Source organism: Anarrhichthys ocellatus, unplaced genomic scaffold (assembly GCF_004355925.1).
Source record: "Anarrhichthys ocellatus isolate YVR2014 unplaced genomic scaffold, GSC_Weel_1.0 scaffold1, whole genome shotgun sequence".
Taxonomy (NCBI): domain Eukaryota; kingdom Metazoa; phylum Chordata; class Actinopteri; order Perciformes; family Anarhichadidae; genus Anarrhichthys; species Anarrhichthys ocellatus.
This window is the reverse complement of record NW_022280031.1, coordinates 1,370,123-1,394,811: the sequence shown is the minus strand read 5'-3', so window position 1 is coordinate 1,394,811 and position 24,689 is coordinate 1,370,123. Positions and strand designations below refer to the sequence as shown.

The 24,689-nt window shown below is 41.2% G+C and overlaps 1 protein-coding gene across 3 annotated transcripts in view; it reads left to right on the top strand.

Annotated features, from left to right (window-relative positions):
• tox2 (TOX high mobility group box family member 2) overlaps window positions 1–24,689 on the top strand; it is an 86,867-nt gene that overhangs the window by 48,919 nt on the left and 13,259 nt on the right. For all 3 annotated transcript variants that reach the window (XM_031853284.1, XM_031853273.1, XM_031853265.1), the window contains exon 4: window positions 9,941–10,213. In XM_031853284.1, coding sequence (XP_031709144.1) covers window positions 9,941–10,213 — 273 coding nt within the window. The remainder of the gene's footprint in view (window positions 1–9,940; window positions 10,214–24,689) is intronic.

Sequence of the window (24,689 nt, the reverse complement as noted above, 5' to 3'; positions counted from 1 at the left end):
CCCCCCTTGTCCTCTTTGAGTAAAATGCAGGTATTAAAAGGCAGCTTCTGGTAACGAGTGATTTGAAAGTTTGTCTGCCTGTTTTACATGTCGGGAGCTCAGATAATGTTTTAACGGTTAAGTTTGATGCTTTTTCTCGTCTCAGTTATTTTATTGTAAGTCATTGCTGGCAGGGATTCTACCGGCCCCTTGGGTGTTGTAATTGTAATTAGGTCGGTGTGTGAGTGCCAGCAGCAGATTTCGGAGACACGGAGAAGCAGAGACGGATTGGAGACCGATGGAAAGTTGTTTTCATATGGCAGCAAACAGATGTGATTATGATGAAGTTTAGAACGCACCCTGACAGACTGAACTCACAATGAGGCCTTCGTGTTATTTTTGTTATTCTTAAAATGATTTTAATGAGGGATTTAGTGTTGTAAGAGCTCCTTTGAACAGAAACGATATCTGTCACAGTTTTAGTGCCTAAACTTGTGTTAACTCCGGTCTGATGAACATGATTAAGTCCTATTCCACAGCTCCCCTGTGTCTCTCATCTTTCCCCCATATGTTTCTGATGAACAATTGTAGAACATGATCCCATAGTCTTTTATGTCCAACCTTTGACAAATCTATCACCTCGTCCCTCTATGCTCTGAATTAAAGGCCCATTCCACCTTTCCAGTTTAGATGAGTGATTCTCTTGTTTGGCAGCAGCCCAAAGCCCAGCCGGCCCGTCTGGGACCTCGGCGAAGCCTGATTGGTCAGGTTCAGCCATGTGTGACTGACAGGAAGCCTGCTGATTGGGGGAGACTGTATCTTCGGATCGTTCCACTGATTAAAGCCTTGCGGCGGCGTTTTGTAAACTCCCGCCGTCCGGGGTCCCCGCACCAGCGCCCTGGCACTGCTGGTCTGAATTACAGCTCGGCCGCATTAGTCTGATTTACAGCTTCCTCCCGCTGTTTAGATTGGAGCTGGGGACTAGAGTGGCAGGCTCCTCCTACCCTACACTTCCACCTGCCCCCTCTCTTCCAATTGATTCTCCCACCTTGTGCCTCACCCTCTACTCGTCACCCCGATCTTCCCAATCACTTGTATGTTCTCCCTTCATATCCCACCTCACATGATGTACCTAATTCATCCGTCCTCCGGGCTTCGTACTTCCCACCAGTTCTTCTGCTCTTCTTACCTTTCCCCTCTCTCCCTTACTCATCCTCTTTGTCTCCCCCTCTGTCTTTCCTTCTTCCTTTTCTGCCTTCCTCCCACCTCCATCTCCCCTCTATCTACCTCCTGTATTCCTCCTTTACTCAAATGCTCCCCTCAAACCTCCGACAGCGTCCCTTTACCTTTCTGAGTACCCCCCCCCCCCCCTCTCTCTCACTCCCTCACTACATCTTTTGTGAAAATGAAAACAAAGAGCAGCCTGCCAAAATATTTCTATAGCTGTTCGCTGACGAAGCAGAGTGGAGACAATGCAAAAGGATGTGCAGGCATATTTGTCGCGGCAGCAGAAAGATGGAAAGTTCTCTCCATGTGGCCTTTTCACAGTCATTGGGAAACATCCTCACCCTCCTCACTCACTCTTTTGCCCTGTTTAAAAGCCCTCTGTTTGAATTACTCATCTGACATGGCACCACATATAAATGCACAGTTGTGTATTTGTGTAAGGCCCTCGCTCTGCCAAGCCGTCCATTCTTCTGTTGCCCCAGGTGATCAGGTGAAACTAATGGCAACCTTAATGTGTTTGTGTAGGCCCTTCACCCCATTGGACAACACGATGACGGACCAAACATTCACTCTTGTGCTCGATCACATGCCAGAGTGTTATAAAAGAAATGCAATGGGCAGTGTCTTTTTAGCCTTTTCATAACTGCAGAGATTTCCAACCTCTTTTAAAGAAATAAATCTCACAACGTACGTGAACTGGTTTCCCTCATGGCTGCAAAAAAAAAATATGGTTTATTAGACAGGAAAAGAGAGATTCATTAGCACAAATACTTGGTTAATTATTGATGCAGTATCTTCAAGGTAAGAAAAAAGCCCTAAATTGACATCGATCCATGTTGGCTTATTTCCTCTGCTGAGAAAAAGTTTAGTAATAGAAATGCTCCCAATCTTGTATTTTGCACCTTTAAGCAGCACACAGTTAGACAGCCTTTATAGTTTAATAACATGTTATTTATATATCCATGTAGGTCTTCTAGCAGTGCAACACCGGTGGGGCTCACCATGTAAGACAATACAGAACCAGAAATGTAAACGGTCCCAGGAAATTGCGTGAGGATGATTTCAGTGCACTTTTCTGTGCCTGAATAGTCCCGATGCAGTTAACAACACTTAGCTGCTGTTTGTAGTTGGATTAACATGAGTGTATAGGCATACTAGCAATGAGGCTGCTACCATCAGCATGCTAATATGCTCAGAAACAATGCATTTATGCTGATGTTTAGCAGGCACAATGTTTAGCATGTTCACCACAGTTACATAGCATGCTAGCATGTTGTCAGAACTACAAACAATGTAATGTGGCTACTGGCTAAAACCCCCCAAAAACTAGGCCCGTTAAGCTGTTCCTGTTCGGGTTTTACTCTGAAATCTTAGTTGTGGATATGCTGCGATGCTGGGGGTTCTTTTGTGAAGCATCAAGTGTGAGTTGCAGTGTGGAGTTCTAGCGGAAGACAGGCAGGTTCATTGACGCTGGAGAGCTGTCTCCTCCACTCCCCTCCACTCCCCACCAGCCTCTTATTAACAATGGCACCAAGAGTACGAGGGTCCAGATGTTAGTCTCCTGCTCCCACCAGCTGTGCCAGCCTCCAATACACAGCCTCATTGACTCTGAACCAGGGAGACACTTAAGAACACACTAACACCACAAACACACACGGAGCAGGCAGTCTCAGTGAGTTTTTGTTTTAAGACAAATCATGGATACCTACAAAATGTTCACAAAAGTATTCAAGAGCTATTACACCCAGGTCTAAACAAGAAGAACGGCACGCGGACTCACATTTGTCACACAGATTAAATGACACACACACACACACACACACACACACACTTTACACCCCTCTTCTCCTGGTGTATGGCAGAGTTATTTGTGGGTGACAGGATCCTAACAATTCTCAGAATAATGCACGTTTGTTTGGATGACTGCGCCATCAGCGCTCCCTTTGTCATTTTCAACATTGTTTGAGTCAGTCGGTACTGATCCACCAACCCTTTATTGTGCTGTTTTTTGTCCATTTACTTGCTCTTGTAACAATAATTAGTTTTGTCATTCACACACACAGTGGTACCATTGTCCACATGTTAATGATGATTTTGACAGTAAGCGCAGAAGAGTAGATAACTGAAGAGTCATTCAAAATTTTAAAAAGCAGTCGACTCGCTGCTGTTTTTCTGGCCTTGCCAAGCCTCCGCGTGCTCATAACTCAGCAGTAGCAGTAGCTGTTGTCAAGCCTCGGAGAACAGACAGTGGTGTGCCAATGAGCGAAGTTAAAAAGGCTTTCCTCTCCAGGAGACATGGCTGCTCTGAACAGGAAGAGACAAAGGGGACTCTGGAAATAATACTGTATGTCTGCGAATGTGACATTGTAATCCTAGATTCACCCTGTCAGGCAATAAGTTTGATTATGGTCCTCATTTGAAATGTTGGATTCATATCTTTCCCCTCCCCCCGTCTTTTCTGCTCCCTCCTCTCTGCTTTCTACTCCATCCACCCTCCTCCTCCTCCTCCTCCTCCTCCTCTCTTCTCCCGTCACCCACCACAGTATCAACATTGCCATCACAATCCCCCTAGATGACTGTTGGGTAACCTGAGCAATCTTGTGCACTCATGGTTTGTTTTCTGACCGCATTAGTGGAGATCACAGTTAAGTTTTCACTGACACTGAGCAGCATCTGCATATCATTACTGCCGCGAGGTCCTGAAATCTTACCGTGCACACAACGCAAACCAGCAGAGGAAGATATAGATACACGTTTATTTATCAAACAATAAACCTTATTCCTCTTCAGAGTAATAACTTTGTGGTTTTTTTTGCCACTGTTACACATCTATTCTATTCTACAGTCTCGTCATTTGGGAGCTATTTAAATGTTGTTTGTGTTCCAGTTGAATGTTCAGCAATAATGATGTGGTTGTTGCTGCTGACAGCTCGTCTCTCGCCAAAATCAAGTGTTATTAGACAGTGAGGAAGAAACAGAGACAGAAAAGAAAAAAACAGAGAGAGAGAAGAGGGTCAGTGACACATTTTCAATGAATCAAATTGAAAAAGAAAGAAAAAGGGGAGGAGGAGAAGCAACACAGCCGCAGAAGGCAGCTAATGTCTGGCCACTCACGTTGGTTTGCTGAATAAAAAGAAAGCGTGCGAGAGACGGACCGAAGCAGAGGTACAAGGGAGGTTGTGTTTATTATTTGATAAAGCCTCCCTTATAACCTCAGCATGTTGTGCAATAGCTCTGGCTCTCCTTCAACTCTGCGGTGTGCCACTTCAAATTAGTCGCTTGTGGAGAGGGCCTGCCCCGTCTTTGCAAAATGCATTAGTACGCCACTCAGAGCCTCATACAGCCTAGGGTTAAACACAAATTATATCATTTCTGTCATCCAATCAAATCACGCTGACCTATTGACCTGCCAGATGAGTCAAATGCATAATGAAATATGACATGGCACAAAAGCTCTGATTCTAATCTGCTCTGACACGCGATCAGATGAGGATGACCTCCTGACCTTGACTGACAAGTGAGACGAGCACTGGGAACAGGATACACGAGGGAGAAGAAGGGAAGGAAACATAAAAGAAGAAGGGGGAAATATAAGCAATTAGGAAGGCTGGTTTTAGTGAATGGGAGGTTAGTTGGTAATCAACTCAGTATCTGGGGTGAATGGGGCCATCTGCATCTTCGGACTTTGGCCCGTTGTTATTCGCTTTGATTATTCTCCCAATTTCCTCCATAACTTCCTTCCCATAACGATAAATAAGAAGCATTTTCTTCACAGAGCTGCGGCCAGGGCTGAAGAGATAGTGGCTGGATTTTATTTCCTAGAAAGAGCGTGACTGTGACATTATTTTTTCCCTGTCTCACTGCCTCCCAGTCCCCCCACCCCCCCCGGCCATCCCATCCTTTCACCCAACAGAAACCAAGTACATGGCGATTTAGCATCCCCATCCCCACAGTCCCTTTCATGATTTCCAAACAGTAACATAGTGACAGATAAATAATGCAGCCTGGCGGTTTTAGAGGGAGATGAGATGGCAGGGGAATAAGCCAAAGAGGGAGGGGTTGATTCGGGTCCGGGGGATGTGGAGCAGGGACCAGAACTGTTTGGGCTCTGTGAGGGACAGGCCAGGCTGGCGTTGGGCCAGCCAAGAGAGGAAGAGGAGAGTGGAGGTGTAGGGTGGCTGTAACTGGATCTATGGCCCACTCCCCCTCCCTCTCTTTGGGCTCTGCTGGAGAAGGCTTTGTGGTGTGTCGATACCCCCCCCTGAAATGATATTGTAGCAGAAGAAAGACTATGGCTTTAATTAAGCCTGAGTTGACTGAGAGAGATGGAGGGATAAGGAGAGAGAGAAAGAGGAAAGGGAAAATAGGAGTATCAAAAAACAAACAGCCCAATAAACAGTTCAGTTCATGCCGTTAAGCGTTTGAAAGTAAGTGATCTTTGTAGTCTGACGACAGCTATTTGCCTCTGCTGTGTTCCATTAAAACAAGAGCTCTGTGTACACTAGTAAACAGGATCATTCATAAATATACAGTATAATCTTCCACTGGGAGAGCGATGGCAGAGCGAATGAAAATGGATGATGCCCTCAAATTCTTCCCAAAGATAAATCCACCGTTTTCCTTGCAAACCGGACTGCGTTGAAAGGAGAGATAACGGAGCCCGACTTGGTCTCTGTGTGCAGAGTGCTGCACGTCGGCCACAGGAAGGTGTTGGAACGAAGAGTGTCGGTGGTGATGGAAGTGGTAGTGTGTGTGGGGGATTTTGAGCATAAATCACCGCTGTGACAAAGCTCTCCAATAGGCAGATAAGTGCACATTAGTGGTAAGGCAGATCTGTCATCGTCTGTCTCCGAGCTGTCGGTCCCGCCCTCTCTCCCCGAAACCAACACTGACTTGAGAGGACTCCAAACTCTGCGTCTGAATATGCTCACCATGCATGTTCTTATTGTGTGGCTTAATTTCTTTCTTGATTATTTTTATAAATATAGCAAATGTTCACCATGCATGGGCCACCTGTTTGTATTATGATGTTCCTTTTTAGGTAATATAGTAAGAAACTAATAATACGACTAGGGTTGTAACTAATGATTATTTTCATTATAGATTTATCGGCTGAATATTGTCTTGATTAGTTGATTAACTATTGACGATGTGGAATTTCAAAAGATAATGACAAATGTGCTCATTACCCAGAGTCCAAGGTGACGTATTAAAAAAATTTTCAATAATGTAAAACAAAGAAAAGCAGAAAATACGGACTTCTGAGAAGCTGGAAGCAGATTATCTTTTACATTTTTAATTTTTAAATGGCATAAACAATTAATCAATTATCAAAATAGTTGCATATACAACAGTATGCCAAGATCATGTCATGTTTTACAAATACTAAAAAGCATGCAGCTCTTTTATTGTACATTTGAATTTATATTTGACAGTGAATCATTTTTCAGAATATACAATTTAATATTAATTGGGCTATGTCCTAAAAATCCAGATTTCTACAAGCATTACAACAATAATCTCAGAAAAAGAAGGTGAATGTACAGATAATGAGCCACTAGCCACAATCAATATCATCTCCAGAAGGCCTTGGATACTCGGGCAGTGTTACAGAGGGAGGGAGAGCTCTGTGCCAAAATAAAAGACAAGCTGGAATGCTCCCCAATCAATGTTATTTTCTCTCTCAGTCCCAGACCAACTGTCTATTCATCTGTTTCTTTCAAATGAAAGGTGTGCTGCTATGTAACACTTACAGTCGAGAGATCTGTCTCTTAATTAAAATGTTACAGATTGTGTTTCGCTCGCTGTGCAGACTGAGCATACTGTGTATTGGAAATAACGCCGCTATTCATCAGATGAGGAAAATAAAGGATGTTTCTGGAAGAAAATAGAATCTGTGTAACGCAGCTTTTGGTAGGAATGTGACCCTGACTATTGAAAGTGACCCCGTGACAAGTACCTCATATGGGGGGGGAACAAAGAGGAGGCTTTTGTTTGAAAAGTTAATTCCATACTAGGACACATGCTGGTCCGCATGATCCATCAAATGCATTGCTTTTGTTTGGATTTTACTTTTAAAAAGGAGAAAATAGTATACATTAGCTAGAGTGCACATGTTAGCTCTGTACATGCAAGCTCATTCTGAATAGAGGAATATGAATAATTTATCTTCCCACAATCCAACTGGGAAGGTCCTTGGTATTTACATTTTATCATCAAGGGCACTGGATGAGCCCTCACAGCAATCTTAACACATGACACATCCTCAGTCTGCATCCCTTTGCACAATCAAAAGCCATGGACGGGACCAGGAAAATGTTTATGTGGAGTGGATATCAATGTATACACGGAGAAAATAAAAGGCTGATGAACATGCTAGATGATGACTAAGCGTGGCGGCCTTCACGGTACACAGTGGTCACCCCCCAGTCGTAAGTGAAGCGCAGTGAAAAATGACGGTGAATGCAGAGGCTCCGATGGACCGGGCGCACCGGGACTCACTTTTACACAATGGCCCCAATGTTTATTGCAGACAATTTAGCTTCCTTCCAACAATTATGAGATAAATTGAATCTCAGGAAATGTTCGTTTTCTTGTCCAATACAATAACACTATCCCCAAAGGTTTACAAAAAACATCTGTCTTCACAAGGACAGTCCAGAAAATTAATATCAACTGGCTTGCAGGCTATGTCAGGACAAAGTAAATCTAATTGAGACAATCACACTTTTGTTTTTTACTGTTTTTCATTTGGTGTTACATGTAGGAAGATGAAAGTGTGCCATAAACGCTGAGTCTGTGTCTACATTCTTGCTTCACAATAAAAACATCGCTGACGTCCTTTTTTTGTGGTCAAATTAAAGATGGGTGTTTTAGTGTTTTAGGTATTGTAACTTAATGAAATTCCTCTCATCTGGCTTTGTGCTTACCGCCTTAGATTGGTATTCATTTAAAAAGACTTTTGATACATTTTAATCCTGCTGAAAGCAAGTGTTGTAAAAACAAGATTGTCAGTTACTATGTACGTCAAATTTGTGATCCAAATGAGAAAAAGGCAACAAAACCCATCTTTTTTTAATTTCAGTTTTTTTGAGGTTTGTTGGCAGGCCTTCTTGTTTCCTTTATTTATTCCAAACAGCTGAAAAATGGTAATTAATAATTAGGAAGCTATCCTTTTTAGTTATATATCTTAACAAACCTGTAATTTATATGGACGCAGTAGCACAGAATGGGCCTTTATGCTCACCTTTATAGGTTGAGTGAAACAAGAAAAAAGAAATGTGCCCCGTATCCTCTCTCCTTTCTTCCATCTCCCCATGCCCCTTATTTTCTAAAAGTATCTGTTTGAGAGATAAATGACCACTCTGCTGCCGAGGATGACAGCCTACACAAAGATGATATTGAATTTATTTCAGAAATGTTGCAGAACTGACTGTTTGATGTATACTGCTAGACATGAATCATAAAAATTCTATTAAAAAACCCTTGAATGGCTGACACCAGAATATTATTTGTGATGATTAATTTGAATCAGTCATTACAATGGGAGTCAAGTTGGATAGTCTCAGACAAAATTGCTTTTCATTCCCCATTTCCCTGCTATTTTTCTTTTCTTCTTGCTCTGTGCAGGACTCTGATCTGATTGGACTTACTGTGTTAGCGCGACAGCACACAAATACAGAGGCTGTTGGTGTTATTTATCACTGATCGGCTGAGTTTTTGTTCCAAAATGAGACGTTAAAAATATGAAACTAAATTACACCTCTTCTAACAAAAATGACAGATCAGAATTCAAACAGTTTACAAAGCTATTTGTAGGAACTGAATCCATAGGGGAACGAGATGCTAACGTATTAACGATCCTTATGGTTGTATTTACACCAACGGTTACTTTACACAGAAGTGTTTTAATGAAGCATAAAAACATTAATATTCATTTTAACATTTATTTTGGATCAATCATGTTTAGATATACAAAAGAAATATGCATTGAGACAAAAAGCATTTCCTTCGAAGAAAGTCGTGTTGCCTAACAAACAATATATACTATATATTGATACAAACAATAATACGTCTGTCTAAATGTTAGTTTTAATAAATTCAACATTTTTGAAGAAAGAGTAAGACATGTGTTTGTGGGGGGTTGGGGTAATGTGAAGGGCTCTAAATACTACCCATGAACCTCAGCTGGCATCGCTATGGAGAAGTAGCCAATTAGAGGCGCAAATTAGAGCTGTAGCAAACTCCAAGTGCATTTGTTAGCTAAACTCACCATAGTTGCCACATTCATCCTAAAGTAAACTGATTTAAACTGCTGAATATATTTATTTAATGGAGGTTTCTTAATGAAATTCACATTGAGAGTTGTAGTTGACTATGTATCCTCACATTTTACATACACAGGCTTGTAGCTTTGACTTTTTTTTTTTTTAATTTTGAAAGGCAATGCTCATCTTTTGTGTTACTGATGATTCAACTTGGAGAGTTGTATACTCCAGTTACATAACATGGCCTATGCAGGAAATGAACAGGGTTTTCAGAACTCTTGGCGCCGGAAATAACGATTCTCTCTCTCAGACTCTATCACTATAAACTGAATGTCTACATCTGCAACCCATATGGAATCGTGTCATGTGGCTATCAGTTATATGTCTTAGCTTTAGTTTGATCTACGGATATCCACTACTTCCTTAAATCTGAGTTTTCTCACTTTTGTCCTCTTTGTTTCTCTCAGAGCTACACAGGTCAGACTGGCGGCGGAGGAGGAGGCGGAGGAGGAGGCAGTGGAAATGGAGACGAAGACTACGAGATCCCCCCCATCACTCCACCTAACCACCCCGAGCCTTCTCTCCTTCACCTGATGGAGCACGACTCTACAGGCTACCTCTGCCACTCACTGCAACACAATGGGCTCATCAACCCGTATTCCTACCCAGAGCTGCCCACACTCATGATGTCTAACATGCTGGCACAGGACGGCCACCTCGTCTCCAGCCAAATGCCCTCGGTGAGTAGCACTGCGCGGACTGAACCGTTTCCACAGGGTAACACTAGAAAGCTGATGTTTAAGGAGTCAGAGAATATTTTCAGTAATGGTCACAAAAGTTATTTTATGCCTCAGAGGAAAGGGTTTTACTTAACACTTTTAGTATGGGGTGTGAATTCAACTGTGCTGGCTTTTACAAAAACTGTAGGACGTTGAAGAAGTGTTTTTTACCCAGGAGGACATGATGGCAAACTATTTACCCTCGCATGTGCAGACACACACACACACACACACACACACACACCTACACGAAAAGCATACACTGAGGCAGATAAAAAAGTTGCAATTTAGAGCGGGAGGGGAAGATGATGGAGCACCGGGGAGATTGAACAAATTTCACCTTTTAAAATGATTTTCAAAGCTTTTTGGATATTGCAAAAACATTGAAAAACAGCCGTTTAAAAGCGCTCTCTAATGTGAAACAGATTACGAGCCCATGAGGTAAATGTAATTTTCAAGACATGAAAAAGGGGGCTAAGTGGGGGAACTGAATGATTGTTCAGTGGTTTCCATGTCGGCTCTGATGCATGGCGAAAAGGATTGTGGGTAAATCCATCAGCATCATATCTACCTCGACAGCATGCATCGGTCAATCTGTCAAGACTTCAAACATGAATGCGCACTGATTACTCCCTCAGCTCCACGCAGAACTACTCCTCCACAAATTAGCATCTCCTAACCGTAATTGCATTCATAGGAACTGCAGGAAATAGAGCAGGTTTCTATCACAATAAATGATATTATGTAAAGCTTATGCGTGACGCATAATGTATAGGCTGCAGTAAGCAAATGTCTCTCGTATAGTGTACATATGGCTAGAAATGAGCAAATGATTGAAGCTCAAGGTAATGTCTTTTTTTTGGATCCTGCTATTCAGTGACCAAAACGTAAATATTGTAATAGAGATGCACTGAACAGCATTCATGTTCTGGTTTGATATTTGCTTCAATTCTACATGAATGAGGCAGATAGCCTCCCAAAAAGGTGGTGGTTTCATAAACCAAACATCACAACGAAACGGACAAGAAGAACAAAAGTCCAGGATAATTAACACAGAGCAAATAAAGCAAAGAAATGAAGTGTCGTGATTGCAACCTCCCAGCAAGCTGCTACTAACAGCAACTCTCCCAGTCTGTGTCTAAGTGGCTTTATATCCCCCCCTGGCCCCAACCTAATTGGACTGAACCACTGCATGCGATTAGGTAAACCAGCGAGGGTGATTCCGACTGAAAGCAGAATATTTAAAGCTGAACAACTATTAACACACTCTTCCCCCCAAGATAGATTGTATGCCCCCACCCGTAACTAGCCAACAGTGTCTGGTCAAACAAAAGAAGAGTAAAAGACTAGTGGGCCCTACCCTTTCTCTTTAGCCCATATTGCCAGTGACCAAAATGGAAAATCATTCATTGAAAAACAAGCACATGAACCTGGCTAACTTTAGAAATACATCAACTAATTGATGGCTGCCTAACTAGACACAGGAGGCCTGACTCAGCCTGATGACAGTGATTGCCGTAGGACATGAATCTGGCCATTGTGAAAAGGTACCGAGGGAACCTTTTCACAATGGACAGATGTGAATGGGTTTGTTTTTTTTTTATTGATTGCAGCACTGAGATCTAAGTGAAAATTTCTTGGAAACGAAAGAGCACATATGGTCAAAAATATTAACATCTAAAAAATGTTCAGGGTTTGAAAATCAGAATATCATACTTTCATAGCGTACTTCATATCGACTGAGATATAAAAAGATACAGAGATAATTACACTCAACATCTGTGCCTTTCTTTAATGTAATAGATTGAATGGGGTTCATACAATAGTCTTTGTCTTCAGAAAAGACATGAAATCAGTGTCTGTTAATGGAAATTAAATACAAGCAGCTGCATGAGCATGATGTATTCTAATGTTCATCATAAACAGAAGAGATATGATCAAACAACAGTCCTCATATAGCCAGAATATGGCTTGGTTTTGCTCTGAAATACAAACATACTATGTATTATATATAATGTTTCAATATCCCCCCTAGCTATTGGATTCATGTGTCATTTATCTTCATATTCATTTCACATTTTGCTCATGACCTTTACTGTGGAGACAGTGGTTGATTGGCCAGTGTTTCGCTCAGCAGTCAGGATATTTGTTACTGCTACAGAGGGTTTTAATAGATTGGGTATTTTCAGGTTGTGTGATAAAAATGCATGAGATTTGAAATGTTTGAAATGGCACATGATGAACATGTAACCAAAACACACACACACACACACACACACACACACACACACACACACACACACACACACACACACACTATTAATGCTGGTAAACAATTGCTATTCTGATAACCTGGCGGGTTGATTCAGTTTTGAAAGTGGAGACACAAAGATGAGCGCAACACGCATTTTGAATGTGATATTTTGACCAAATTAAGTTTGCATTCAGGCTCATTTAGAAGCAAATCGATCAGGAAAAAGCCAAAAAGATATTATAGCTTTTAACCAGATGATCAGTGATCTTTAAGAAAATGTTATAACCTCCCAAACCTTGATATTTCTAGCTGGCTCCGAGGGAAGTTCCTTGAACTCTGGGCTCTGCTTCAACTTCATTGCAAAAAAAGCAGCATATAAAGCGAACTCAGACATTTCTAAGTCAAATAGACTGCCTGGCGAAACTACCAAACCGTAGCAGAGGTTCATTTGTGCTGAAAATGGAGTGTCTATTAAATCGGTGCCTCACCTTGACACACTCTGTCGAGCAGAGTAATTAAGCAAACTCTGCAGTTCAAACATGAGATTCTATCATAATGAATACTTCACTTGACACGGATAGATAAATAACGAGGGGTTAATTCTAATTTTAGACAGTTTTGTGTGCTAAAAAATACATGCACATGTAGATAGAAAGGGATTATTTTGCTGCTGTTGACATACTGTTTGTGTGTTTCCAAGTGGGTCTGTGTATTTCTGTGTCCTCACTATAAACAATATCTCTGCTGTTGAAATGGATCCACTACATCTGGAGGTCAGGCCTTATATTCAATCTTGAGCACATTGAAAAAAAAATCCATTAGGGTTCATCTTTCCTGCATCAGCCATTCTATTGTGCTGCTGCAGTGAGATCTGTTTTCATCAGGCAGATTCAATACGTGAGCTGGGCAATGAAAAGAGTGCAATAGACTTGGATGAAGAGAGGAGGGAGGGGGGGCATTGTGGGTAGGAAAGCAAGAAATTGCAAAGAAAAAAGAGGTAACTCTCATTCAAAATGAGCATATACCTCCAGTTTTCTGTACCTCCTGGATTTCATTATTAGGTATTTTAGAGATAATTCAGTTGAGTGAAATAAGGTTATTCTATCTCGACAAAAGGTTCAGAGCTTCTGGTTTCTAAATGCGTGCCTGTGTGATTCAAGTACGAGGACGTTTAGAAGTACGCCATTGCAGGTGCAACATATAAACATAAAATAAATAGGGCGATTATATAACAAAGAGTAGAGCAGTATTACAGCAGCAGTTGATCATAGTCAGGGGGGCTGTTAGCGAACTGTGAGACGAAACAGTGTTTCGATTTAGATCTCCAGGTGGATACAACCGTGGATTGTGGGTGTGGATCCTGCAGACCGATTTTCACTCACATGCAAACTGAAACGGCTAGTAAGGGTATACTCGATCGTAGACGTTGCTCCACGGTCTGTTACCGGATTTCAAAACGGACCAACATGGCGGCTCGTTTGGAAAGTTTCTCTTATATAATGAAATTAAATCACCGAAATGTGTTTCTGAAAACATTTGAGGTGAGAAACAAGGCATGCAGTTGATAAATCTCTGTTTTAGATTAAAAAGGCTACTTAAAAAGTTTGTCAGGAGTTTCCAGAGGCGGCAATTACCATTCGCAGCGGTTTATGGGATGAGTAGTTCCTTCACTCTTAAAATAATAATGTACACAGTCTTTTTTTTTCATTTTCCAACTCCTTTTTGGCTCAGAATAAATTGTTTTATGGTCACAATTCATCTCGTGGTTGGTTGGCTTGGTTCCATGCTTAAAACTCTTTAAGCATGGATTTTCCGAAACAAGTGGAGTGAATGAATGGGGAACTTCACCTCTGAAACCGGAGCTGTGGACTTGACACTGCCCGTGGTCACTGTAATGAAGGAACATGTTAGTCAGTGTGTTTCAATAGTAAAACAACAATGGAGGTCTTTGGCTACACGGACAATGCTTGTTCGTAGATCTGAATCAAGCTGTCAATTAAGAAATTGAATTGGATAATTGATCGTTGAAGTAACCTTTTATGCATAAGTGCGAAGAAAACAATTAAATAATATCAAATTGGGTTTTTAGGAACTTGTATTTGGCATTTTTCACAAATTTCTATCATTTCACAAACCAAACCAAGACTCGACTAGATGTCAAAATATTTTGCAGATTAATCAACCCACTTGTCAGTAGGATCAATACATTGTTGGAATTGTTTTCTGTCAACATAACAGAACTATAATATATTGCCAGTCTAATTCTTTAGCTCGATAGAAATCCAGAGCACATCTATTGCTTCCACATGACTCTCAACATGGCGACGGTTGAGCCAGGGCTAGCACCTAACGCTGCTAACATCGCTAACGGTGCAAACAACGGCAACAGTGCTGACAGAGCTAACGGTGTTTACCTGAGGGGGAACCGGAGGGTGGGTGCTATACGCTTCCACGACGCTATCTGCTGTAACCATCATGTGAGCGCGGTGCAGAGCGACGGCCCCTCATGCACTAAAAGCACACGCAGCCATATGTCAACGATGCAAGGAGCAGCTCGGATTACAACACACACACATTCTCTTCTCAGGTAGACATTACTCCAATGAAGTTGTTTGCTGCTTAATGCTCTCAATGTCACATAGAAAACCTTGAAGTTTAAATCATTAATATCAGGAGTTGAGAGAAGCTAACTTTCCTGTCCAACCAGGTGGTGAATTTTTAGGTTTTTTTTTCTCATGCTGACAGACCTGAAAAACATAATTGAATGTACTTTCCTAATTGTGTAAAGAAGCCATTTTCAATTCATATTTTTTTTCTTTTTTCTGCTGCTTATTGTGTTGCGGTCTGAAGCCCCTCCTGGCCAAACCTGATATCTTTCAGAGAGCTCTTTTCTCTGATGCTCTGATGCACTTGGCAGAGCCTCTCTCTCTGTTAATGCCCCCACTGTCATACCATCTACAAGTTCCAAAACACATTAGACATTTAATAGCCATGCTCAGGTTGCAATGATCTTATCAATACAGCCCAGAAAGATACACATCTCTGCTGCTGCTAGTGAATAATGTCTGGACTCACAAGTGAAATGGCCTTGTTGTTGTTGTCTAATGTGTCTTTATTTACATCAAAACGTGCCGAAAGCAAAACCATTTTATCATTGGCTTTGATATATATTAGATTCACACCTGTGCTATGACAACGACATCTGCAATCTATTTCAGCAGAAAAACTCCACATTCAATTATGGTACATTTAAAATGCGCCCTTAAATCGTATGACATGCATGCCTGCGACTGGAATAAATTATCTTTGATTAAGGTTTTTTCATGTTCCTCAATGATGCATGCAATATTAGCCATCATCAAACTGGCTTGAGTGTGATGTTTTGAATATGTAACAGATGATGACTGTATAATCAGTCGGAGGATGTTATGCGTAACGGCTATGTATTAGCAGAAACAGCCACATAGTATATGCAGCCTTAGTCTCCATCAAACTCCCAGGTATTATCTCATTTGTTATTTTCCAGAATACAAGACGTGAATCCGCCTGAATGAGGGTCAGTTCATTTGAAATGAGGGTGGTCTTCCTGCTGTATTCATATTCAAATTCATACTCTTAATTTCTTTTGTTACCAACATTTAAATGTAAGAATTTCCTCCCAAGCTCTTTATCTGCAGTTGTTGGGGTTAATTATCAAGTGTTAATCCCACCCTGATTGTCATGTTAAGTTGGGTGAATGCCTGGGTTTTCTTTTCTCTCTTTATTTTTTTACTCGCGAGGCATTAAGTGCTCGTGGCAGGTGCTCGCTCTCCAAGACTGCGTGAATGAAATATGAGCTGCAATGTCAACTGAACTTGTCACAGACAAGCTGGGATGAATTAATGATAAGAGAGCAGAGGTGTTTTTTAATGTGTTCTCTCTCTGATGGAGGGTCTCAGCAAACGTATTATCGCATACTGTACACCTGCTGGTTTTTGTATAAACATGAAACAGGGAAAAAAGGTGGATTAGAGACGAGGTGATGCATTTATAGAGGAAATCTTGGTCGACTAATTCTAACTCCAAAAAAAACGATTTGTACGTCACCTTGACTGTTATCAAGTGACTTTACAGAAATACTGTAATTAAATGTGTTTAGACTTTTTCCAATATGGACTTTAAATTTGTTTTACCTTTTCCTTTAAAGACTTCCTGCTCTTTGAGGCTTTGCCTTATTCTATACTCTCCATTCAGATGAAGAAAACCTATTTCTCCTTTGAAAGACCTTCATTTTCACTCATTTTTTTAAAGGGATTAGAGCGTCTGCGGGAAATGATGGAATGTCTGTCGCTTTCCACCACAGTTCAACAAGCCCAGTGATAGAACGGGACTTGTATTAGTTATTCCACTGTTGATCCGGGCATAGATGATTTTGAATGATCAATGTCTTCAGCGGAACAAAAATAGCACTTGCTTGTTTGATGGCCTCTTGAAATCCGCTGGGGGGGAAAAAAAAATCGGGCTGTTCTTTAAACGGTTTCCCTCTCTCTCTCTCTCTCCCCCCCCCCCCCCCCTTTTTTGTGATTATTTATTTTCAAATTGTCCCTAAGGCTAATGTTCCATTTGGCATTTCACACCTCCCTCTCCCATAAATGAACCATCACAGCCATAAATCACTGGACAAATAGAGACTTGTGCAAACCCTGAAAGGTTCAGAGATTTATGTAACACATTCATGTTTTCCACTTCCTCATTTTAGTACTCCACTGGTAAAGCCTAGCTAATAAAAGGTCCTATTAATATTTCCTGTTGCTTAGCAACGGCAGGCAGCAAGTAATAGCATTCTGTGGAAAAATAGATGACCGATAAGGAAAAATTCAATTCTTTTCTCATCTCCTGGGAGAAAGTGCCTTATTTCTCTGGCAATGTGATATGAAACTGTAGTTGTATATTAAGAAATATCTTAAAAAGAAATATAGGTTATTTTCCAATAATATAGGTTATTTTCCAATTTCATCATTTTGGGGGGATTTTTATTGCAACAGCAGCTCATCTATTTTCTCCACCCTGAGAACGTCAATTAACCTATCGGATTAAGCTAATCAGAGGATAAGGTGCCGATTTAATTCCTTTATTTGTAATCGGACATTCTACAGAGATGGTGTTAAGTAACACACAAACCAAACTTTAAAAGGATCAGTTATATGAGATGAATTGTATAATTTAATAAACTTGTTTTGTACAAACACAGGCCAGCATGGAGTGCTGCGCAAAATCCCTTTTAATAACGCTGCCTATCAGTGTGATCACAGGTAATGGATTAGGATCTCCATGGTGACAATTTTCAATTTAGATAATTCCTCACATCGTATTTCAAAAACAACTGAGTAAAGGATGCGTTATCACACGCATGTTGTTGTCACCGTCCTCATCCGTACTGTAGATGGGATCAACAGTGGCATTCAAGCAAAGAAAAGAAGCTAAAGAAACAAAGGCGGATTCAGCTGCAGGAGATAGCCGGTGTTATGAAGCAGATACATAGATAAGGGATTTCATATTACACTTAGCCACGGGCCCCTGCTGAGATTTATCATGCCATGAAATCGTGTCCATATTGCTACTGTGCCCTATCTCAACCATCCATCAGCTCATTCGGCTTTCACCACCAGGAATACGCTGCCCTGGTGGCGGAGGAGAGCCGTCCCATGTCATCTCACTCAGGGACGTCTCCCCTGCTGTGTCACCAGCCACCAGTTCAGCACAACACTGCCACTCTGTCTGCTAATGTGCCACAAGAGTGTCTCGAGCCAGGCTTATTAAAACACTTTGTGTATTCATGTGACACAGTTCGTAGTGTGCTGCGTTACTGTAATCCGGCAACGAGAGGCAAAAGCTACAGGCAGATTTCATGGGTAGCGTTCACTCCTGATGGTGCCATGTTGGAAACTTTTCTAGAATATTATTAGATAATTGTCACAGTTTACGTTTGATATCAGAGTAGAAAGAATTGCAGGACACAAAATGAGCTTAAGTATATCTTTGCTGCGTCTCAATTGTTCTATGTCTGTTTTGATGATTAAAACAACAGGTGAACATTGACAACATAATAATAATAATCAAAAATTGTAGTTTAACTGTTTTGTATTAATTTTCCTCACTTAGCAGCAAACAAGTGGTTCATAGAAAGTACAACATTTGGATGGGGGCATTTAATCTTTAATAAAGTGATTATTTTATAAAATATGTGATTTTTGTTTCCTGTATCAAAAAAAGCATCAGAAGTACAGTACGGTACCATATCAATAGCAATGACTTAATGTGTTTGGTAATCCGCTGTCTGTAGCATTTAATATAGTCCAAAGCAGGAGAATAAGTGGAAGATGGCTTCTGTCAGAAATGTGTGAAATTTCTCGGTGAGAGGATTTCACACATGCAAATCACCTCACCGTGACCTGCACCATGCAGTACTGTCTGCACCCACTTTTCATTTGTGTGCTCTTTCTTGTTTTTGTGTTCATTATTTCTGCATCTACATTCTTTTTTTTTTGTTGTTGTGTGAGCGCTGGCACGCACACTCACACACGTGCGCACACACACACACACACACACACACACACCAAGTGTGTTTGACACGGCAGTCAGGAGTCTCATTAGTGGCAGCAGAGGAGCCTTGCCTTCTGCTGTCAAGAGTGTGTGTCCCTCCCGCTCCTCACAACCGTCTCCTACATGTCATGTCAGGCAAGCCTCTGATTCTCTGACGCCGTGCTTTGTGAGGTGAGCTCGGAGACACGCCCGGGCTGAGAGGGAGCGAGACCGGGGGAGAAAGAGACAGCGAGAGAGAACAAGAGAGAGAGAGAGAGAATAAAGACTGAGGAACAAGAGAGAGAACTGGGGGGGGGGAGAGAGAGCGAGAGAGAGAAAATAAAAGCAAAGGAGGTTCTGACATTAGCAGTAATGAGGAACATGGAGGATGGCGCCGAGGGGTACATCCTGACATTACTATCTGCAAATCAACCACTGCCTTGTTGCTGCCACAGATTCACTCTGAGAGGCATTCAGGGGGGTTCGGTACTTTTCAAACCAACAGTCAATCACGAACAGGGACTTCAGCTTCTTTGTTCAAACGCCTCCAGCTATACTTTTAGATTTAGTCATTAATAATAATAATGATAATAATAGCCACAGGCATTAAGTACTTTTTACAAAAAGGAAAATAAAATACCAACATATTTTGTGTTCAACATCATAAAAGTTGACCTTTTTACACTACCTTTGTTTTTTTATTTTTATTTGAGCTTTTATTTGTATGGCACAAACTTAAAAGTAATTCCTAGGTATTTTATGATAATATCAAACGTGTTGGCACGGACTCCGTTTGGCTTTGGGATTTATAATCACAAATCCATTCCAACAGTGTGGCTGCTTAAGACGCTCTTGCTTTTTCTCTCTTTTCAAGTTTGTGTCGAAACACAAATAATTATTTCCTTGCGCTGCTAGTTTGTGAGGTATTGCTGTTTTTCTGCCAGATTAATAGCATGATCACAGTTCAGCACGGGAGGTGCAAGAGCAAGTATTTCACATTTTTCCTCCTGACTAACATGTAATAGGAACGATTGAAAGTGACCTTATAGTGTCTTGTTTTGCCAACATGGAGTCACTGCCAAGCTGTTAAACAAAATTAGGTTTTAATAGCGCGTTGCTAAATGCAGTTGGCTGGTAGTACACCTGGATCACAGCATCATATCACAGCTGAATCAAAGTCCCCTTGTCTTATTGAATGATATTTTATAAGTAATCTTAAATCCATTTAAAAATCCGTCCAATTAAGCTTCGAACAAATTTATAAAACACTTGTGTTTCTTCTTCTTAACCATCCCGGCATCTGCTGCCCATCATATATCCTTACTTAGCATCTGTCTGATGTCACAAGAAGGCAGAAGGAGCGTTTTGCCTTTGCTTTCATACTTAAGTAGCGTATGATTCATAAATCCACTCTCTTATTAATTCTCCTCAGCTTGTGTAAATGACCCTCCTGGGTATATATAAGCTTGATAAACCGAAGACATGGATGAAGGGAGAGAGAAGAAGAAGAAAAAGAAGAAAAAGAAGAAGAGAGAGGGAGAGAGTGAGGAGGGGTGAGGGGCTCGAAGGCTCTTTGAGGAACAGAGTTGTTCGTGCTTTGCCCTCGGGGTGAATGAGAAGTAGCTTTGAGGCCCAGGGTTGGCTCCCCACCTAAAGGCGTGTTTACCGCCGTGTTGCGCGGCGGCTGTGCTTTTGAAGGATCAGTCTTGAACGCGCCTCTAATTAAAGCTGTCATGGCTGGGTGCCTGCAGGGATAATGTTCTATTATTATAGTCATTTGTTTCAATTAAACGCCGGGTGATTTTACAATAGCAGCCGTGAACCTGTGTGAGTGAGCCATCACTCTAAACAAGATGGCTCCAGTCAAGCAGGCAGTGGGGAGAGGAAAAGTCTCGGGACTCTCAGGAGCATTGATCACTGTGTGTTCAAACAGGGCGGGACGGGACAGAGAGGGTCTAAGGGTGTGATTAAAGCAGACCAGCAGGTGATGTCGCTTTAAAATCCAAATACTAAAAGATAAAAAATGCTTAATCATTTCACCTTTCATTTACATTTGAAAGTTAGTGACCTAAAAGTGAATAAAACCTGCACTTGATTAAAAACTGACACGCTTAAGATTGATTTACTCATTTTTAGATGATGCTAAAAGTTGAAGCACAACATTTATTGATTCTTTAGCATCAACAGACCGGTTTATTATGATGCCGGGGCATTAAAACCTCGCATAGCAATCACCCCACTAATTTAAATGGTGAAACAGATGCCACTCTGGTATAATAATCATAAGGACGGAGCAAGGTTAGCTGCTTCAGTCTCCTCTTTCTCCTTGTAGCTATATGGAGCTCTCCTCTCCCCTTTTCTCATCTCTGTGCTGGTGGTCAAATCCCCTTAGCTAAATCAAATGGTGCAGGCAATTGGAGCGGCCGTGAAAACCATTTCAAAGGTAGGGTCAGCAGGAGCAGGAGAACAATGGCTTTGTGATATTCCATCTCACACACAATGTGCTATACATAATTGGAAAGCCTTTGTTATTTGACTCCCATTTGACTATGATGTACAAGATGTGAATACAAACACGACAGGTGTAACGATGGCAGAGGAGCATGCTCACACTGAGTTTCCTGGCTTTACATCACAGTTTAAGTCTGCCTGGCTGCTCGTCACCAAAAAGCAATATCTAACTGTCCTCTCGCTAACTTCGGAGATGGATTTTAGTACTTAAGTCGTGTCTTTTTCCTCCGTTATGTCTTTTTGCCTCTCTCTTTCTCTCTTCCAGCGTCATATTTCCTTTCCTCCTACTTTTCCTTCTCTGCACTCAGATCTCCTGGGGCTTTACAACAAACAACTAAATTGCTGGAGGTTAAGCACAGCTACAATACCCAAGAGAACTTAGAATCCAACTTTATAAGTAATCTAAATATAGATTAATATAGATTTAGGGCACCGCATTGCTCAAGTTGGCAGTTATGGTTCATAATTGTACCACAAAATACAGCAGTTCAGAAAAAAAACGATGAGCAAAGTATTCAACGAGTTAGCTCCTTCAGCATAGGATAAGACTACTTGTACTGCTATCTTTCTCAACCTATAACCAGCTATCAGGTTTGCCACACTCAAAACACACAGACCATCATGACATAATTGTCACGCTTGGCCACAGACCAAGTCATATATCCAGGAAAGAAATCTCTATTATTGCAGTCTATGACGACAGTCCATGAGAAGGCCATATGTGTTAAATACTGAAAGCAGAGTGCGCAGTGACCAACCAAGTCCTTACTCACTGTGCCCTCCACCCCCCTCTCTCCCATTTGGATGATACCATTAGGAATTAGCATACAGTACCTATGGCAACCGGCAACCTTTGTCAGATTCTTTCATAATATTTGAACAGCCGTCTGCTGCTCGCTTTATTTAGCTCAGGCTTGATGGCGCTATGTGATAACTTCTTTCTCTTTCCGTCTCACACAGGTGAAAGAACCAACTAAAAAACACCCGGAGACATTTAAAAAAAGTGAGATAGGAGTAACAGTTTTGAGTAATGAGCGCCAGTCCTTTAGGTGTCAGCTGCTTTTAGTAACTGTAATAAGGTTGCATACACTTTCATACTTAGGAATCAGTGTCTCTGTGATCACATTGAGATGTCTTTGCTTCTAAATTAGCCGTAGTATCAGTTTCATTAGACTTTCACTGATGTGCAATACTGAATTTGCGTCTGTGTTTTCTGGTGATTTGCTGCTTCATTAGTTAGGACAGAGCACTCAGCTCTAATGGAAATCGAGTCAATGCTGTGAGGATAAGGAGTGGCAGATGAAAGTGCGCTGGATTCAAAATAAAATCAAGAAATACAGTGAATTATTTATATTTTTGCTGAGAATGAATGTAATTTGACTCATTTCTTCCACAAGAATAAGGTGAATTGGTATGTAACGTATTGTCACAATTTCAGAAAACAAAGTGTCACAAATCAATCAGTTAAAAATGGGAATTTAAAAATAGATTCATGTAAATCTGTTAGAGCGCGAGTGACCCTTTTCTGTTTCTACTCTTACGAGGCCGACACCCGCTACCCATGATGCCGCGGTGCCTTCCCCCGGTGAACTCTCTGCGTGTCTCCTTCTTGTTTATATTAAACATGGTGTGGCTCAGATTAAAGGGTGACAATTTTGCCTGGAGGCTGTTGCTATGGAAATGCGTCTGCTACAGCTATGATAGGCCATTCATGTTTGATTAATTGGTTTTTCAATGCTTCTTGGTTTGTGAGGACCCTTAAAGAGCAAGTCCGTGGCAAATGGAAAATTAATGGATTTCTATTTCCTTCGCTTTCCCCTTTCTTCCTCTTTTCTCCCCCCGCCTGTCTCACTACTTATTTTGCTGAAGCTGTTTCCTCATGTTTTAAGAAGTGTAGTGATGGTGTTTAGAATTATGATTGGAAGTTGGAGATTGCCATGGATGGGGGGAGGTTAGAGCTTGGTTATTTGAAATGCAAAAAGGAATGTCTTTGTTCATGGCTGGCTTTTGTGTGCAGCTGCTGAGGCAAAAACAGAATCTAATGTCGTGTGAATATTATGAGTTTCCAAAGCAGGCCAGAGCCTCGTACAACATTACTTTGTTGTGCATTTGTATTCTAGCAATCTACTGGGACCAATTATGATTAGAGAGCCGAGCCTTCATCTTTGAACCTCTACTCGTGTTTATCAGGACCTCATATGCACGGGCCTTTTCAATTTGATCTTTTTAGCACTTCACTAATGTGTAATGTATTATTTAACTCGTAAATATTTAAAAGGGCTAACAAATGCTAGTTCATCACTTTCTGATCTGTAAATTGCCAAACATTCCCATTTATGCCGACATTAAAAGCATCCTTTGGTTGCGTGCTCATGTTCTGTCTTGATGAATCTTGAAGAAAAGCTTTTCATGTAGCTATTATTGGAGATCTTTTAAGATGGCTAAGAGCAGAACTGTGTGAGAGTCTGATTCTGTAATCGCTCTGAAGGGTGTTCTCCACGTGGGGGTCATTCTACAGCAGCGAGCACCGTTTTTGTTTCTATTCGTGGGCCCCAAGTGTTGAGAAAGGTGTTGTTAAACATAGCAGTAAATCATATTTTTCTCTTTCATAACACACAGTGAGCATAATACATCTGCAGGGGGTTGATAGGGTTGTTATCAATGCTATTGACGCAACGATTGCTGAGCAAGGTAATGAGGTTTCTGGCTTCTTACTACTTCATTTTCAGAAGCAGGAACTGAAGTCTTCCACCAAACACCGACCAGGTCACTGTGTCTCAAGGCCCCGGTGGGCCTGCACTTATTGGACTTTCTAGTGATTGCCTAGATATAAAAATAAGTCAATATGAAATTACTGATTGTACCTTTGATTGTTATTGAGAGGTCCTATATAATTTTGAGTTAAGTGATACTGGTCCTATGAGTTACATGACTGTGTTGAATGCAACATTTAGCTTGAGGTACAGTTCCAACTCCCCCGAATAGGCTTGTAGGCGTGGAAAATACTGACTTCAATTGAATGGTGAAAAAAACGTCTTTATTAGATTGTTACGTCGCGATTTCCATAGATAAACCTGCAATAACTGATTTTCTTTTGGCTACTTATACAGC